Here is an 18,337-nt window from a genome sequence, read left to right on the forward strand (position 1 = left end):
AGTGTATTTTTCAGTTCTGCTTTTGTATTCCTCAGCTCTGTGACTTCTGTTTGGTACTTCCTTATATCTTTTACCTCTTTGTTGAAGTTCTCACTACATTCATCTGTTCTCCCAAGTCTGGTGAGTAAATTTATTAGTATTCCCTTAAACTCTCTAACAGGTGAATTACTTAATTCCGTGTCATTATTTTTTTTTCTGATGTTTTATCTTGTTCTTTCCTTTGGAACATATTCCTCTATTTCCTCATGATTACATGACTTTTTATGTTTGCTTTTATGTATAGGAGAAATGGCTACCCCTCTCAGCCTTGAAGGAATGACCTTGTGTAGGAGATGAACCTTGTCGTTCAACTCTGCCCTAGCCCTTGGTTGTTTCTTGAATCTCTACAATTGTCTAAGCAGCCTGATTTATTCTTGATAGGTTCCAGTCATTGAGAATGTGCCAAGACCTGTTATTGTTCCCAAGAGAGGGAGTTCAGCTCTTAATTTTAGGCTGATTAGGAGCCAGACTCTCAGGCTGCAGCTTTGAAAGTACGCAAATATATATAGTCCTATTATGGGGCCACAATCATGAACCCTGATGTCATCCAGACCAGGAGATCCAGAAGTGTCCCCTGTGTGACTGTTACAAAAAACGGCACCAGATAAGTATATCAAGTCATTTCTGAGAGGTACTGGTGAGGTACAGTGAGATTGCCAGAAAGGACACAGATGGTGCCCCCTGACCTACCTTCCCTAAAAGCCCATCTGTAGCCCCTACATCTGTGGCAAACCTGGAGCCTGTCCCTCAGGCTGAAGCTCTAAGAATATAGTCTTTCTTGAAGAAAGACTAGGCTGTATTTTAGTCTGCTGTCTGTGCTGTGCCCTGGCGGTGACAGCCTGCCAAAAAAATGATCTCCCTGATTGTTACAGTCCCAAAGGACTCAGGAATGCAAGCCTTTCTGGCCATCAAAGTTAGGCAACCGCGGAGAGTTCCCTGTGTGGCTGGCGTACACCTGATGACATTAGCAAGGTAGCTGGAGATCAGAGGAATGAGGCACACCTGCTGGCTTTGGCAAGGCAGTGGGAGAGGGCAGAAACCATGTGTTGCTCATGGCTTTGGTAGGGTAGCAGGAGTTGCAAGGGTATGGCACACCCACCTGCTTTAGCAGGGTAGTCAAAGATTTCAGGAACTATGTAAGGCTGCCTGTGCTAGCAAGGGAGAGTGCAAAAGTGGCACCCACCAGCACTTCCATCTGGGAGAGATTCCAAGCCAATCCATGCCCCTCTAGCTGATTCTTGAAGATTAGCAAATGGGTCTCCTTCACAAACAGTCTAAGCATTTTCCAAACTGTTGCCATTGCACTTAGCCCTGGGGCAAGTGAGTCTATGTGTGAACCCTTTAAGAGCAGTATCTCAGTTCCCTACAGCCCTTTGGGTATCTCCTGTATGTAAGGCCCATTGTTTCTCAAAGCTAGATGTTTTCGGGGCTCATCTCTCTGGTGTAGGTCCCACGGGTTAAGGTGCCTGAATGAAACAGTTTCTCCTCAGGTAGAAGTTCCCATTCTGTGAAATCCATCCTGATAGTGGGTTGCCACACCAGTGGTGATGTTTCTGGAGAGACAGTGTCTCTGCCTCTCCTACCTGTCTTGATGTGGCACTTTTTTCCTTTATTGTGGTGGAACTGTTCAGCTAGTTTTCAGGTGTTTTTCACAGGGAACTATTTCATATGTAGCTGCAGATTCACTGTATCCATGGGAAGAGGTGAGTTCAGGATCTTCCCATGCCACCACATTGGATACCACCCCCCGACAGTGAAGTCTCTAGTATTCCTTCCCATCATCTACATAAAGAAACTTTTCTCAGTATAACTTTTCCATACTTATCAATTCAGTTGGGAGCTGATAAATAGTAAGTAATTCTTAAGAAATAACTGTCCCATTTTTGAAATAAGGCATTTTATAGTATGTGGAAATTATAGTTCAGCAATATGTTCTTGGCATGGATTTGCCCCTGGTTTAAAGGATTACAGTTCGTTTTATATTCTGGATGGAACAAAATTAACAGGTATTAAATATGCTCAATAAGGCAGTAGAACTGTGGTCAAAAATGGATATGAGGTTTTAAAACATTTTTGGAAGGTCAAAAGCACATATGAGTAGAGATACATGAATACTCTTAAAGAAAGAGAGGCATAGCCTTAGGTACAGGGGGATCTGACCTTGGCAGAATCTGGAGACTAGAGGAAAAATGCCATAATGGCAAGGGCTAAAAAGTGGGTTAAAATTTGGGTACGTAAAGTTTGTAGATGGAACTTTGCCTCTAGCTCAAAACTACCACAATGAATGGTCTTAACATTTACTTACAAGCAAAAATAAATATGAATCAAGACAAATAAGAAGTGTGTTGTTCATACCCAAAGAAATTAAACTTGGTATCTGGAATGAATCTCAGCAGTTGCTGTGGCTATCCCAGAATAAAGTCCACTGCAGTACAGAATTTGAAGATATCTTTTAGCAAGAGGGTCAACTTTGTCTTAGCACACAGAGGAAAATATCCCAGCCAACAAGATGTACCCACAGTCTATTTTCTCATTCTTATACATAAATATATAGAAGACCACTGGCTGGCTGTATGAATAAAGCCTACCACCCAAAAAGAGAAAAAGACATGGAAATAGACAAATTCTTTGAAAGATACAACTTACAAAAGCTTACAAAGAAATGAAAAATCTCACCATCCCTGTATCTATTAAAGAAATTGAATCAATCATCAAAAACTTTCCCACAAAAAAAATAACTTCATCATCAGATGGATTTACAATTGAATTCTCTGAAACACCTTGGAAAGAAATAACACTAATCTTCAACAATTCCTTCCAGAAAAAAAAAGAGAGAGTACTTTTCAACTTGCTTTTATGACTAGTCTAACATTGCTATCGACACTTGAGAAAGATACTATAAAAAAATTACAAATGATTTTCTGTCACAAACAACAATATAAAAATCCTAAATAACATATTAGAAAATGAGTCCAGCAATCTATAAGTAGTACAAGACCTATGACCAGTATGATTTCTTTCAGGAATCCCAGAGTAATTTCACATTCCAGAACCAATGGCTATAGTTTACCGCATTCACACAAAGGAGAAAAATCATATACTCAATAAATACAGAAAAACCACTTGAATATATTCAATACCTGTTCATAATAAAAACATGAACTGGGAATAAGGAGAAATTCCTTAATTTGATTAAAAGAACCTATAAAATGTCCTACAACAAACATAATATTTAATGATAAATTATTGAAAGTTCTCCACCTGAGACAGGAAATGAGCCAAGGTTTCTCATTATTGCCACTTCTATTAAACATTGTATTGGAAGTCCTAGTCTATGCAAAAAATAAAATAAAATTCGAAGGACTGAAAAGAGAGAAACTACTTCTGTTTGATGACACAACTGTGCACATAAAAAATGCAAACGATTCTGAAAACTATTAATATTAATAAGTGAATTTAGCAAGGACAATGAATATGTGCGTAATACACAAAAATCTATTATATTTTTATATACCAACAACAAAGAGAAAATAAAATTCAAAATGAATCCCGTCTATTAAATAGGATCAAAATGTCAAATATTAGGAATGAAGTCTAATAAAAGATGTGCAGGTCCTCTGGACTGAACGCTGCAAAATATGGCGAGAAAAGCATTCAAAAAGACCTAAATAAATGAAGGGATATATCATTCTCACAGATTAGAGGACTCAGGATTGTAAAGATGTTAACTGATCTACAAATTCAACACAATACCAGTCACTACGCTGGCAGGCTTCAGTGAAAATTGACAAGTCGGTTCTAAAATGTATTTGCTAAATCAATTAACCAAAACTAGCAAAGACAATGTGGACTAAGAAGAACAAAGCTGGAGGGTTTAGATCAGCAGATCCCCAAAACTCAAACAAAACAATTGCATATATGCAAACGATGGAACGTTACTCATTATAAAAAGGAATGACATTCTGATACCTGCTACAACATGGATGAACCTTGAAAACATCATGCTAAGTGAAATAATTTACACACAAAGGGACAGAAAGATTATCAATCTACTTTTATGAACTTCTAGGACGGGCAAATTCAGAGAGACAGAGTAGATTAGAGATTGTGTGGGTGGGTAGCAGGCTGTAGAGTTACTGCTTGATGATTACAGAATTTCTGTTTGGTGGGATGAAAATTTTTCGCACATAGGTACTTGTCATGGTTGCACATTGTGAATATAATTCATGACACTGAATTGTATACTTAGAAATCATGAAAATGACAAATTTTGTGTTATATCCTTTTTACCACAATGTAAACAAAAGTAAATACACCCAAATCATTGAATTATACACTTTAAAATGGGTGCATTGTATGGTATATGAATTATGTCTCAGTAGAGCTATTAAAAAATGATTCTTACTAAGCCAGTGTGGTGACAGTTGAAGGACAGACACAGTCAAAAGGCAGAGAACAGAAAATGCAGGAGGAGATTCATATGTATGTTCACGTGATTTATGACAAAGTTGCCACAGGAGTACAATGGGAAAAGAATTGCCTTTTCACAGACTGATGTTGTTTTCATGATAAATTCATATGTGACATTGGTTTTCAAGAATAAGTATGTATTAATTTGATAAATATTTAAAAATATTAGACTTACAAGGGATCCAAGATAGACAAAGACACACAAGTTAGGTGACTAAGTAACTAAGTAACCAAATAAACAAACAAATACATAAAACACCTTCCACATCAGTCACTGATTAAGTCTATACTATAAGTTAAGGATAAGTAATTTTGATTTATAACACTTGTTGAAGCAGACCACCTCCATCTTGGTTAAACACCGTCAGTATACACCTGAATGCTGAATTACTTCATCCCTTTTCCAGTCTAATTCTTTAGCATAACTCACGCAAAGTAACAATGGTATATATTTTTGCATTTGGTCATTAATGTATTGCAGTCCAACAACTCCATTCTTTCCATCCATAATGAATCACGGAGCCACATCAAATGGTTGGGTTAAAAAACACACAAATCCACATACCAGTTCCCCTCCCCCAACTCCAGCAATAAAACACCCACAAAACAAAACAAACACTGGCAACATTTAACACATGTGATGGCAGAGATAGGTAATGTCTAACCTTTATCCACTGAAGATTTGTCTGCTTGAGCTTATTTTCAAGTTTATCTTGCTCTTCTGGGCTTATGGGAGCACTTACAAGCACTGTTCCTCCAGTTTCATTTAATTGTTTTAGAATTCCCTGGCGCAGGGGCAACTCTTCCGCCAGTAACTGAAACAGACAAATGCAACAACGTTTAAAATGAATTACAGCACAATTTCAACTATCTTGTCTTTGTCTCTATTGATTGGTCTCTCACAACGAAGTAACTTGACTGAAGGCGGATTGGTACCTCAAATACCAACCGCTTTCTACAGCGTGCAGAACTGATGGACTGGAGCACCAGCTCCCAAGGAGAAAACCTATCCTAGAAAGAGCCAGAATGTCATATCCCTTGGAGATTCTTTTCAAGAAAAACAGTATCACGTGATATCATGAGCTCTACAATAACACCCCGAGCATTGTTAAGAGTCTGAAAACACATTTCTATCAAAGCGATCTGGGTAAATTCAGCATCCTCTCAGGTATTAAGCGCCCATGCTATAATTTACTACTAAGTAACTGCATTATCAATTTGAGAGCTAACTAACATTGAGACCATATCAGGTACCAGGCGCTGGGTTAACGTCGTCACATATTATATAAAAATTAACTGAGATAATATAATTCTATGAAGTAGATCCTATTATCTTCCTCTTGTACAGAAGGAAGCTGAGACAGAGAGATAAAATCCCAACAGAGAGATTAAGTACAAGCTCCATGGACACAAAGTAGCAAGCAATGGAGCTGTGATTCCAACTTGGGCAATTTCATTCAAGAACCCTAATTTTTGACTCCCCCACATCCCTGAATTTCTTTTATTCATTCGGTCTCCCATAATAAATGCCCTTTCCCAAGACCTACAAAACCACCATGGTTGTTAATAACTGTCCTTTATTTATTTGTGTCATCTAGAGCTACACTGTCCAATATAGTATCACTAGCCACATGGGGCTACTTAAATTGAAATTAATTAAATTTCAATAACATAACAAAGTCAGTTCTCCGGTCACACTACCTTTCAAGTACTCAGAAGACACATATAGCTTGTGGCTACTGCAATAGACAATAGAGAGCATTACCATCATTACAGAAAGTTCTGTTAGTGCTGATCTAGACTGTCAAAGGAAAAAAGAAAATCAATGCATATTTATTAATAAGTAAATGCCACTAAACATGTCTCTTAAATGAGTTATCAATCATATTGCTATATATAACACCCAACACATTTAGGAAAGATTAATTTTCAAGAACAGACTAAGTTCATTTTTCTATGATATACCCATCTTCAAATGAACTATAGATCCAAAACTTGGTGGGTTTTTTTTGTTTTTGCCATATCTGACATAGAGTAGGTACTCAGTATTTGTTTACTGAACTAAGCATTTTATTTTTATGCTTTATCTCCTGTTCAGGTACAAATTTCTTGTTTCACAGAAATAAGTGGTTGACATTGGAGTCTAATTTGCAAGTACAAACCAACTGAATCATTGATAAAGGAGCAATTCCATTTCCCTTTGATTATATGACCTTGTAAAATGAGAATAGCAGCAACCATTTTGAAAGTTTTATATGAAGATTAAATAAATGGCAGATGTAAATACATCTAATACTTAGCACATAATAGAGGACGATTAAATGTTAATTTCCCTTTCCTTTTCACCTTCACTTCAAGAATTATAGTAAAACAGATCGAAGTAAGTTTCTTTCCTAAAACTAAAACCAGGAAAGTTAATTCAACTGCACAATCAGTGCATGTCAGTCAGCCAGGTGAGGTAATCAGTAATAAGCAGACCTCGCAGTAGGAAGGCATGAAAAGCCACTTGAATAGGCTGGATGTCTATTCAACCAGTATAGACTGTGAACCAACACCACGCACCCCCAACCACTCCCAGACAAAACAAACACTGTTTCAGGCAAATCGAACGTCTCTAATTAGAGGCTGAAATAGATTGATTTGGCAATTAAGATCTTTTCTAAGAAATGGGATTCATTTCTATAAAGTCCCTCTAGTTTTTGAAATAATTTGGAGTTGTAAAATTCTCCAATATGTCTAAGATCAATTTCAAATTAGTTTTCAAAATACTGTCATGCATTGTACACACTTACACACACACACACACACACACACACACACACACACACACACACTTTTTACCAAAAAATACTCTTTGGGAAACACTGGGTTAAAACAATACAAAGTTTTGAGGAAACCTAGTGAGGAACTATCAATAACCTAATGGGCAGGAAATCAATGATTAAATACCTTAAAAATAGATTCATATACTCTTTATACAAGTAGGCCCTGGGGGTTTTTAGAAAACAAAATTACCTTGACTTGTTCAAGTTTTTCTTTTAGCTGCTGCTCATTTCCAGGTTCAAGTGGAATACTAGCAACGTTATCCGCTTCTTCCAACCATAAAACAAATTCATTTACATCTCTTTGAAATTCTGACAAGATATTCTTTTGTTCCTCTAGCCTGGAGAAATAAGAATAAAACTGTTATAAACAACATATTTCTCAAACTTTTCTTTCTTCTTCTTTTTCTTTTAAGAAAACTCAGAAACAAACAAAAAAAACCACAGTAACACTTTCAAGAAAATAATTAAAAACATGTTAACAATACACAATTTTTTAAAGAAAATTCATTTACTTTGAACAAAGCAACCTCAGTAATCTCCAAAACTTCTAAAATGTAAGAGGTTAAAACTGGTAATGAAAAAACTTCCATTTTTTAAAATTCCAGCATTATGTTATTAAATGAGAGCAGTGTTTTTCAACCTCAGTGCTACTGACATTTCGAGTTGGATTATTCTTAGCTGTGAGGGGCTGTTCTCTGCCTTGTAGGAGGCTTAGCAGTATCCCTGGCCTTTCCCCATTAGATACCAGTAGCATTTCCCCCCCAACTGTGACAAGCAAAAATGTCTTAAGGCACTACCAAATATCCCCTTGGGAGCAAAACTGCCCTTGGGTGAGAGCCACTGCACTAGAATAAGCACATCATGTGAAGCTGCATGCTCTAAAATGCTTAAATAAAATACACCTTTCTGGGAAATTGTAGGGTAAAAGTAAAAGCAAGGGAACAAAAAGAACACTAAGTTTTTACATGTCAAAATGTTTTCTGAATTATGATTCACAGTCTTTCTTGAGGAAAGAGGAAAACTGAGTTAAAATACATCACATATGTTATACTAGCGGAAGTTTTCAATTATAAAACCATATATACTGTATGTTTTTCAATTAGCCATAAATTTATTCTTACATATTGAATCATAACACAGTTGAACAAAATGGTCTTCACCTCAGGTAATTTATAATGTTTTGTTTTGTTGTTTTTTTGAGAGAGATACTACATATACATAGGTGTACTTTCCTACATATATGGAACATATGTATGTAAGCTTTCAACTGAATACATATATAAGCACATACATTAGTACAAAGTTTATATATATATATATATATATACATACACACACATGTAGCTATATATATATATATATATATATATACATATATATATGAAAGTACACCTATGACTGCTGTATACCTCAAGATATTTTTAAAAAGTGTACAAATGACCAGAAAAATAGAATGTTATCAGAAGCCCAGAGGCCCCTCTTGTCCAGTCACTACCTCCAAGTATAACCAGTATCCCGTCAACTTTAATTATGTTGTCTTATCTTGAACACTGAGTATATGGAATGATATGCTATATACTCTGCTGTGTCTTGTCTCTTTCACTCAACATAATGTTTACAATAATCAACCATGTGGTATATAGCTTAATATGTTTACTCTCTCGGCTGTAGAGTATTGAATTGTTTAAATATATACCTCTGTTGGTGGACATCTGGGTTGTTTCCATTTGGGGGGATGTTTAGCTGTTTTTTGGGTTTCGATTTAACAAATATTTATTGAGGGCTTACTAACTTCCACCAAGGCTACTGGGCATTAGGATTAAAGATAGATATATGGTGTGCCTTGCCTTGATGATCTCACAGTCCATGAGAGGAAACAAGAGATCCCCACGTGTAGGAATAAGACACAGCGTGTCTCATTTATAGCCTGTGTAAAGACAGAGTGTTGAGAGAATTACTATTACACTCTTTCCCAAAACCGGTCCACTTATTGAATTTATGCTTGTCTATATTCAGTTTTGCTCTTTGATGAGAGTTTGTCCAAAGTCTGTTCTAGCACATGTGAGCAGATATTCTCTTCCCTGTCTATTCTCAACAAAGCAGACCTTATGAAATCTCAAGTCATATTCTGGGATCCTACAGAAACCCAAGTCATACTATGCCACTGTTGCAGCCAAAACTCTTCTATTGCTTCCCTACTTATTCACAGAAAAGCCAAAGTCATTACAGTGTTCTGCAAGGGTCTAGATCTGTGCTGTCCAATACAGTAGATACAGTAGTGCCATGTGGCTACTGAGCACCTGAAATGTTGTAAGGGGAACTGAGATGTGCTTTAAGTGTACAATATACACCAGATTTCAAACACTTAGTACAAAAAAACTGTTCTATCTCTGTACTTCTACTCAAGTTTGCTGAAAACCTACAACTGCTGTAAAATATAAAACTATTTTAAAAAATGGAAAACATCTCATTAACACTTTCTTTTTTCATTAATACTTTCTGTATGATGTACAGGTTGAAATAATATTTTTAATATATTAGGTTAAGTGAAATGCATTCATTTCATTTGTTCCTACTTTTCTTAAAAAAATAGATGTGGCAACTATATAAATTTCAATTACATATGTGGCTCACCTTATTTTTCTGTTGACCAGCACTGATCTAGGAAATCTGCTGATCCCCAATCTCCTTACTTCTTTGACCTCATTTCCATCTACTCTGTATTTCTTTTATCCTTCTTGAGCCCTCTGTCTTCCTTGCCGTGCTCCTTGAATATACTACCTGGGTCGCCACTACTGAGTCTCTGTACTTGCTGTATATTCCTGCTGACAATGTCCTTCCCTCAAATATCAACTATGGCTGGCTCCTGCACCTTCTGTAGGTCTTCCCTGACGACCCTACTGAAAATTACACTTCTCCTCCCAAATTTCTATTCTTTCTCCCTGTTTTTATCTTTCTAGTTCCTAAATGTAACAAACACTATAATTTGGTTATTTTATATAATGTCTACTCACATACATGAACTTAAGCTTCCTGACAGCAAAGATTTTTATTTTTTGCCGTGACCTTTGCTCCTGGAACAATACCTGGCACAGAATAGATGCTAAATCAGTAGCTGTGGCATTAATGAATGAATTCTGCCCTCATTCTTTTCCATTTTACATGCATTCCTATTTTAAAAGAATCCTTCCTATTCTTTGTAATACTGATAGGTGACAGGGACTAAAAAGTACACCCATCGTGATGAGCACCAGGTGATGTATGGAAGTGCTGAATCCCTATACTGTACACCTGAAACTAATATTATACTGTTATGTTAATGAATTAGAATTTATTTTTTATTTTTTATAATAATTTTTTATTATGTTATGTTAGTCACCATACAGTATATCCTTAGTTTTTGATGTAGTGTTCCATGATTCATTATTTGCATATAACACCCAGTGCACCATGCAGTATGTGCCCTCCTTAATAACCATCACCGCCCTATCCCATTCCCCCACCCCCCTCCCCTCTGAAGCCCTCAGTTTATTTCCCAGAGTCCACAGTCTCTCATGATTCATTAGAATTTAAATAAAAACTTAAAGAATATTTCCCATTCTTTGTAATAGTGATGCTGAAACATGGTCAAATTTACTCGCCTATCTGTACAACAATATATCACCAAATTGAAGACACCTTCACTTGCAGGTCATGCAATACCAGCCTAAGTTCTGCCAGGCGTGAAGTAGAAAAGGCATGGTGCTGATTAAACTATGACACTTATATTTAATGGCTTTCTTCGATTAAGAAGTTGTTCTTTAAATTTCTTTATATTTTTGTCATATATTCCTCTTGTATACACATAAAAAGTAAAACATAAGTGACAAATTGATGAGGTAGTCCTAAAACTTTCTCGTATTTAGAACTTGCCTCTCCTATATCACTTTTCCCTTCGGAGTAATTGACCTCTGTCTTTACCCACACCATATCTGAGGATGGTTTCTTAAGAGGGCTCCACCACTGTTTCTTGGATTTTCTTCCAAACCACATGTGGTCTGGCCAGCAGAGATTGTAAAAGTCATCCTGGTTTCAGTGATTTTAATGTGATAAAACGTGCAGGTTACAATAGATGAAATTTAGTTCATTTGTACAGCTCCCCAGAGCTGACATAGTGACTCAGGTTCTTTTGGCCGCTACCAAGTTGCTGGTCGGTTCAGGATTTTTAAAAAATTCGTAATATAATGACAGTTTACTGTTCTCTTTAGCTTATAATTATGAATGGATATTATTATTGGCATTATCTGCCTGATGCTTGAGCTTATTTTCCATTAATAGAGTCAATAAAGATTTAGCATTACTTCCCATGGGAATTGATGTTTGATTACATGAGTTTTTGGCAATGATAAATATTTTGGCCCCTCTTGTACATGACAAGTAAGGATGCGGACATTAATGACTAATGTTGACATTACTGGTTAGCAAAGTATTCAAGATTTATACAGGGAGGGTCAGGAGATGAAGCTGGTGAGGTGGCTAGCCATTGGGTTACGAAGTACCTATAACATTTTCTTTTAATCTGTAGGTGATGAATGACTCAAAGGTTTTGAGTAGGACAAGATTTCATCCAAAGCTCATTCTGGCTGTCCTGTGGAGAATGGATGTGGGCACAGGTGGTAGGACAAGAGACTGAGCAATCAAGTATAAGGACTCTCATAAAAGGACAGGCATAAAGTGATGACAGTTCAAGTCATCAAGACCTAACAGAGGAAAAGGGTAAGACAGGATACATGAAAAATGTAGAAGATTCAACAGGATTTGTGGGTAAAAGGAGACAGACTGCTATTAGTGGCTAGTAATTGTTGAGCAGTTACTATGGTAGCCACTGAATCAAGTACCAAGTCCCCACATTATTACTATGAGATGGTATTCATCTTTTCTCATTTGCAGATGAAAGAAAATCTGGCTTAGTATTTTGCCCAAGGTCATATAGCTATTAAGTCGTCAATCCAACATTCAGTCCTGGGTCATCTGGGTCCGGAGTCTGCACTCTTCACCCAACAATTACATCTGGTCTATAAGTACTTCCACCTTATCTAGCTGAGTAGACAGTATTTATTCCAGCTGAGAGTACACTGAATTGCACCAGACATTTAGGGAAAATTACTAGTAGAAAAAATAAGAGATCTGGAGCTTAAAGAGCTGGAAATAGAGACTTCAGAGTCCTCAGCAATAAGTTGGTGGATAAAACATGGTAAACTAACTTTTGCACTAATAATTTACTCCATACTTGGCATCTTCTGAGTTCATTCTTTCTTCATTTTCAGATTAATGATGAGCAATTCTCCCTCTTGCTTCTTTAAATCGAAAAATTAAAGACAAAATCCATTGCACAGCTATTCACTGATGTCTTCTGTATGGGTAACCTGTGGCTCCTGCTCGTCCTCCACCTTCCCTTTTTTGATGTGGAAAGCCCAAGGGATGCCTAGAGTATTCCTCTGGACCCTCCAAAAGCTACAGGGGCCTGTGAAGGAGTTCTTCAGCTCAATAAACACTCAGCTGAAAGAGAACATGGCTCTCCCTTCTTGCAGTCCACATACTTGTTTTCCGTGATGATCCTGAAGCCCCTACCTTTGACTTCAGAGAAATGAAAGGGGAGAAGGGAGAAAACTGAGCCTCATGAGAAAAACTGCACTCCCTACAAATCTATCTCATCCCATCTGGGTCCTCTGACATGGACTGGGACACAGGGTACCGAGGAGGTTGAAATCACGGGTAGTAAACATAATACTGCTGTCACTTCTTAGTAAACCCTATGGGGAAGTGGCTGGTGTCATTTGCTGACAGCTTGTTTTAGAATGTGGAGTCGAACCATTTTTCCACAGACGTTCGCCTGAGAAGCAATTCTTAAAGAGGAAAAATCCCATTATAGACATCCTTTAGTTTTTTTAGAAGTTCTAAGGTGGTTCAAACGCTTGGGTCTAGGTTTCAAGGGTGTGTGTCAGTCTACCTCATCATTCTTCCTTTTTCTTTTCTCTCCTTCCTCTTCCCTCCTTCCCTGCTTCCTTCTTTCCTTCCTTCCCTCCACCCATTTTCCCTCCCTCCCTTCACAAATCTTTGTCACCTTTAGTATTTGGCTCCATCATCTTGCAGTATCCCAAATACTTAGAGCAACCTTATTTCTACCATTTTTTTTCCTTCTTTTAGTTAACTAAAACTTTACTAAAATCAGATTACATTTGTAAAACCTAGACAGATGGGTAAAGCTTTTCTCAGCCTTCATCTACAAATTGACCATATCAGGGAGAGAAAAAATCCAAAACCTAACAAACAAAAGCTTGAAGAGCAAGAAAGAGTAATGAACCATGACAGACTATGGACTCTGGGAAACAAACTGAGGGCTTCAGAGGGGAGGGGGTGGGGGACTGGGATAGGCCGGTGATGGGTATTAAGGAGGGCACGTATTGCATGGTGCACTGGGTGTTATATGCAAATAATGAATCATGGAACTTTACATCAAAAACTAAGGATATACTGTATGGTGACTAACATAACATAATAAAAAATTATTACAAAAAAAACCCAAAAAACCCCCACAAAAGTAAAAAAAAAAAAAAAGAGTAATATCAAACCGCCCTCCAAAAAGGCACCTAAAAGCTAGAACGAAATTCTAAAAGCAAATATCCCCAACCTCCACTTCAAACACGTCTCAAATTAATTATTTGCATATATTTTTCTTTCAGGAATATTCAGCCAAGAAAAAGAGGGAAAATGTACTTATTCATTTTAATTGAGATTTATATATTTAATTGCCATCAAACTCTACAAACATTATGTACCAATTTTCCAAATTTAATATTCTACTGCATTTCTTTAGGTCATTAATTATTCTTTGAAAAACTGATTTTTATAATCTGAGTAATAACCCATATGTAGGTACACCGTATTTCACCATTCTTTTACTATTAGGCATTTAGTTTGGCTCCTATTTTTCATTATAATAAATAACTCTATAAAATACATTTGTTTATGCAGTTTGACTTATGTATCTGCTAATTTCTTTAGAATAGGAAGAAAAGTACACAATAAGAACACTAAGGATTTTGATACACACTGCTAAATTTCTTCACAATGCTGGTAATAAGAACACTCATGCACTTCTAACAACAGTTACAAAACACTTGTCTCAACACACATTTACCACTACAGCACATTATGATTTATATGCTTGATAGAAGAAAAATAGTTTGTTGTGGATGTTTTTTCTGTTTTTTATTAATAGAAAAGTTGAAAAAATTTGTGTATTTCTATTTGTCATTTGCTTCTACTATCTATTGTCTGCTGTGTCTTTTGCCCATTTTTCCTGTGTTTTGTTTGTAAAAGCTCTTTTCACATTATCTACTTTGATAAAAAATAAAAATTTAAAAAAATATTGAGAATAATTTTCCAGTTTCCCTTTTACCTCTTGAAGTTTTATATTTTTGTTTCTAAATAAAATTGTATCACTTTCTTTGTGATTTCTTTCATCGATACAACTCTGAAAATTGTGAACGACCTACAGTTCTTTAAATACTCACTTTTAGGAGGAGGGAAAAGATGGTGGGGGAGTAGGGGTCCCCTTTTTCAGCCGGTCCCCTAAGTGGAGCTGGATAGGTACCAGACCATCCTGAGAACCCACGGAATCAGCCTGAGACGCAGGAAGACACATCTGGATCTCTACAAATGAACATCTCCAGCGCTGAGTACTGAGGTACAAAGCGGGGAGCCATGAAACCGTGCATAGATATCGGAAGATAAACGGAAGGGGGAGGGAGCCGACGCGTTCGGGCACCGGGAAGCGGTAGCCACCTGCATGGGGGGAGCGGGCGGACTCGAGGACCGGCACCCGCGAGGGAGAGCGGACTGAGACCTTGAGCTGGGAACGCGCGCGACCAGACTGAAACGGAGCTCCAGTGTGCTCGACTAAAACCGGGAGCTTGGGAGCACGCGCACGACCAGACTGAAAACTGGTGCTCCGGAGCGCACGCGCAGCACGCGCAGGAACTGGAGGCGGCTGGCAGTGTTAGAAACACAAAGGACAGAGACCTGCGCACCCTGGAAGTGAGGGCTGGGAGAGCGGCTGTGGGGTGCACAACCCGGGACGCTGCAGGGTTTTTGGTGGCACCGACAGAAGCAGAGTTAAAGAGACCAAGAGAGCTCAGTGGAGAGAAGACTGCAATCTCTGTTCTGAGACAGAGGCTGGGATTCGGCCACTGCTGCTCTGACTCTCAGAAGAGTCACAGAAAACCGCCAGGGAAAGCTGCCAGAGAACAAAAGCCCGGAAAAACCGGCTCACATTGTGCCCATCCCCATCCCCCCTCACAGGGGACACGGAGACTCTACCCAAACAGGGTTGCCTGAATATCAGTGTGGCAGGCCCCTCCCCCAGAAGGCAAGCTGAAAAATCAAGAAGCCTACATCTCTAAGGTCCCTATAAAACAAGTGCACACTGCCTGGGTCCTGGTCAGTAATTTGGGTTCTGGGCATCCCCGCAACCTCTCCTCATCAGAATGACGAGGAGAAATCCACCCCCACCAGCAAAGAAAAGATAATGAGTCTGTGGCCTCTGCCACAGAGCTGATGGATATGGATATAACCAAATGATCAGAAATGGAGTTCAGAGTAACAATGGTCAAGATGATGTGTAGACTTGAAAAAAATATTAACAAAAATATTAACAAGAATATAGAATCTCTAAGGGTGGAAATGAGAGCGAATCTGGCAGAAATTAAAAATGCTATGAATCAAATGCAGTCAAAACTAGATGCTCTGACGGCCAGGGTAAATGAGGCAGAAGAACGAATTAGTGAATTGGAAGATGGGATGGGAGAAGAGAAAGTTAAAACACAAAATTGGCCCCAAAAATCCAATCTCAAGAACATACATTACGGGAGATTACTGACTCAATGAAATGTTCCAATGTCAGAATCATTGGCATCCCCAAGGGAGCGGAGAAAGAGAGAGGTCTAGAAGAGATATTTGAACAAATTGTAGCTGAAAACTTCCCTAATCTAGCAAAGGAAACAAGCATTCATGTCCAAGAGGCAGAGAGGACCCCTTACAAGGTCAACCACGACAAACCTACACCACGTCACGTCATAGTGCAAATCACAAATATTAGATCCAAGGATACAGTATTGAAAGCAGCCAGGGTGAAGAAATTTCTCACATACAGAGGCGAAAATATCAGAATAACGTCAGACCTGTCTACACAGACCTGGAATGAGAGGAAGGGTTGGCAGGATATTTTTAAAGCTCTTTCAGAGAAAAACATGCAGCCAAGGATCCTTTATCCACCAAGGCTGTCATTCAGAATTGATGGAGAGATAAGGACCTTCCAGGATTGGCAGAAACTGACCAAATTTGTAACCACCAAACAAGCCCTACAGGAGATATTAAGGGGGGGTTCTATAAAAGTAAAAAGGCCCCGGGGCGCCTGGGTGGCACAGAGGTTAAGAGTCTGCCTTCAGCTCAGGGCGTGATCCCGGCGTTCTGGGATCGAGCCCCACATCAGGCTCCTCCGCTATGAGCCTGCTTCTTCCTCTCCCACTCCCCCTGCTTGTGTTCCCTCTCTTGCTGGCTGTCTCTATCTCTGTCGAATAAATAAATAAAATCTTAAAAAAAAAAAAGTAAAAAGGCCCCAAGAGTGATATAGAACAGAAATTTATAATCTATACAAACAAAGACTTCACAGGCAACATGACATCATTAAAATCATATCTCTCAATAATCACTCTCAATGGGAATGGCCTGAATGCTCCAATAAAACACCACAGGGTTGCAGATTGGATAAAAAGACATGACCCATCCATTTGCTGTCTACAAGAGACTCATCTTGAACTGAAAGATACATCCAGACTGAAAGTGAAGGGATGGAAAACCATTGTTCATGCCAATGGACCTCAAAAGAAAGCTGGGGTAGCAATTCTCATATCAGACAGATTAGATTTTAAACTAAAGACTATAGTTAGAGATACAGAAGGACACTATATTATTCTTAAAGGATGTATCCAACAAGTGGATATGACAATTATAAATATCTATGCCCCCAAAAGGGGAGCAGCAAGATACACAGGCCAACTCTTAACCAGAACAAAGAGACATATAGATAAAAATACATTAATAGTAGGGGATCTCAACACTCCACTATCAGCAATAGACAGATCACCAAAGCAGAAAATCAACAAAGAAACAAGAGCTTTGAATGACATATTAGACCAGATGGAACTCGAAGATATATACAGAACACTACACCCCAGAAAAACAGAATACTCATTCTTTTCGAATGCACATGGAACTTTTTCCAGAATAGACCATATACTGGGTCACCAAACAGGTCTCAACCGATACCAAAAGACTGAAATTATTCCCTGCATATTCTCAGACCACAAGGCTTTGAAACTGGAACTCAATCACAAGGAAAAATTTGGAAGAAACTCAAACACTTGGAAACTAAGAACCGTCCTGCTCAAGAATGACTGGGTAAACCAGGAAATTAAAAATCAATTTAAACAATTTATGGAGACCAACGAGAATGAAAACACAATGGTCTAAAACCTATGGGACACTGCAAAGGCAGTCCTAAGGGGAAAATACATAGCCATCCAAGCCTCACTCAAAAGAACAGAAAAATCTAAAATGCAGTTTTTATAGTCTCACCTCAAGAAGCTGGAGCTGGAACAGAAGAACAGGCCTAACCCACGCACGAGAAGGCAGGTGACCAAAATTAGAGCAGAGATCAATGAATTAGAAACCAGGAGTACAGTAGAGCAGATCAACAGAACTAGAAGCTGGTTCTTTGAAAGAAGAAATAAGATCAATAAGCTACTGACCAGACTTATTCAAAAGAATAGAGAAAGGACCCAAATTAACAAAATTATGAATGAAAAGGGAGAGGTCACAACCAACACCAATGAAATAGGAAGGATCATTAGAAACTTTTATCAACAGCTTTATGCCAATAAATTAAACAACGTGGAAGACAT

The 18,337-nt window shown here is 38.1% G+C and overlaps 1 protein-coding gene across 17 annotated transcripts in view; it reads right to left on the bottom strand.

The window, feature by feature from the left end:
- DMD (dystrophin) overlaps nt 1-18,337 on the bottom strand; it is a 2,358,181-nt gene that overhangs the window by 746,462 nt on the left and 1,593,382 nt on the right. For all 17 annotated transcript variants that reach the window (XM_057310259.1, XM_057309646.1, XM_048213297.2 and 14 more), the window contains 2 exons: nt 7,525-7,672; nt 5,175-5,324 (listed from right to left, as the gene is read on the bottom strand). In XM_057310259.1, coding sequence (XP_057166242.1) covers nt 5,175-5,324; nt 7,525-7,672 — 298 coding nt within the window. The remainder of the gene's footprint in view (nt 1-5,174; nt 5,325-7,524; nt 7,673-18,337) is intronic.

The sequence above is a fragment of the Ursus arctos genome, chromosome X, assembly GCF_023065955.2.
Source record: "Ursus arctos isolate Adak ecotype North America chromosome X, UrsArc2.0, whole genome shotgun sequence".
Classification (NCBI taxonomy): domain Eukaryota; kingdom Metazoa; phylum Chordata; class Mammalia; order Carnivora; family Ursidae; genus Ursus; species Ursus arctos.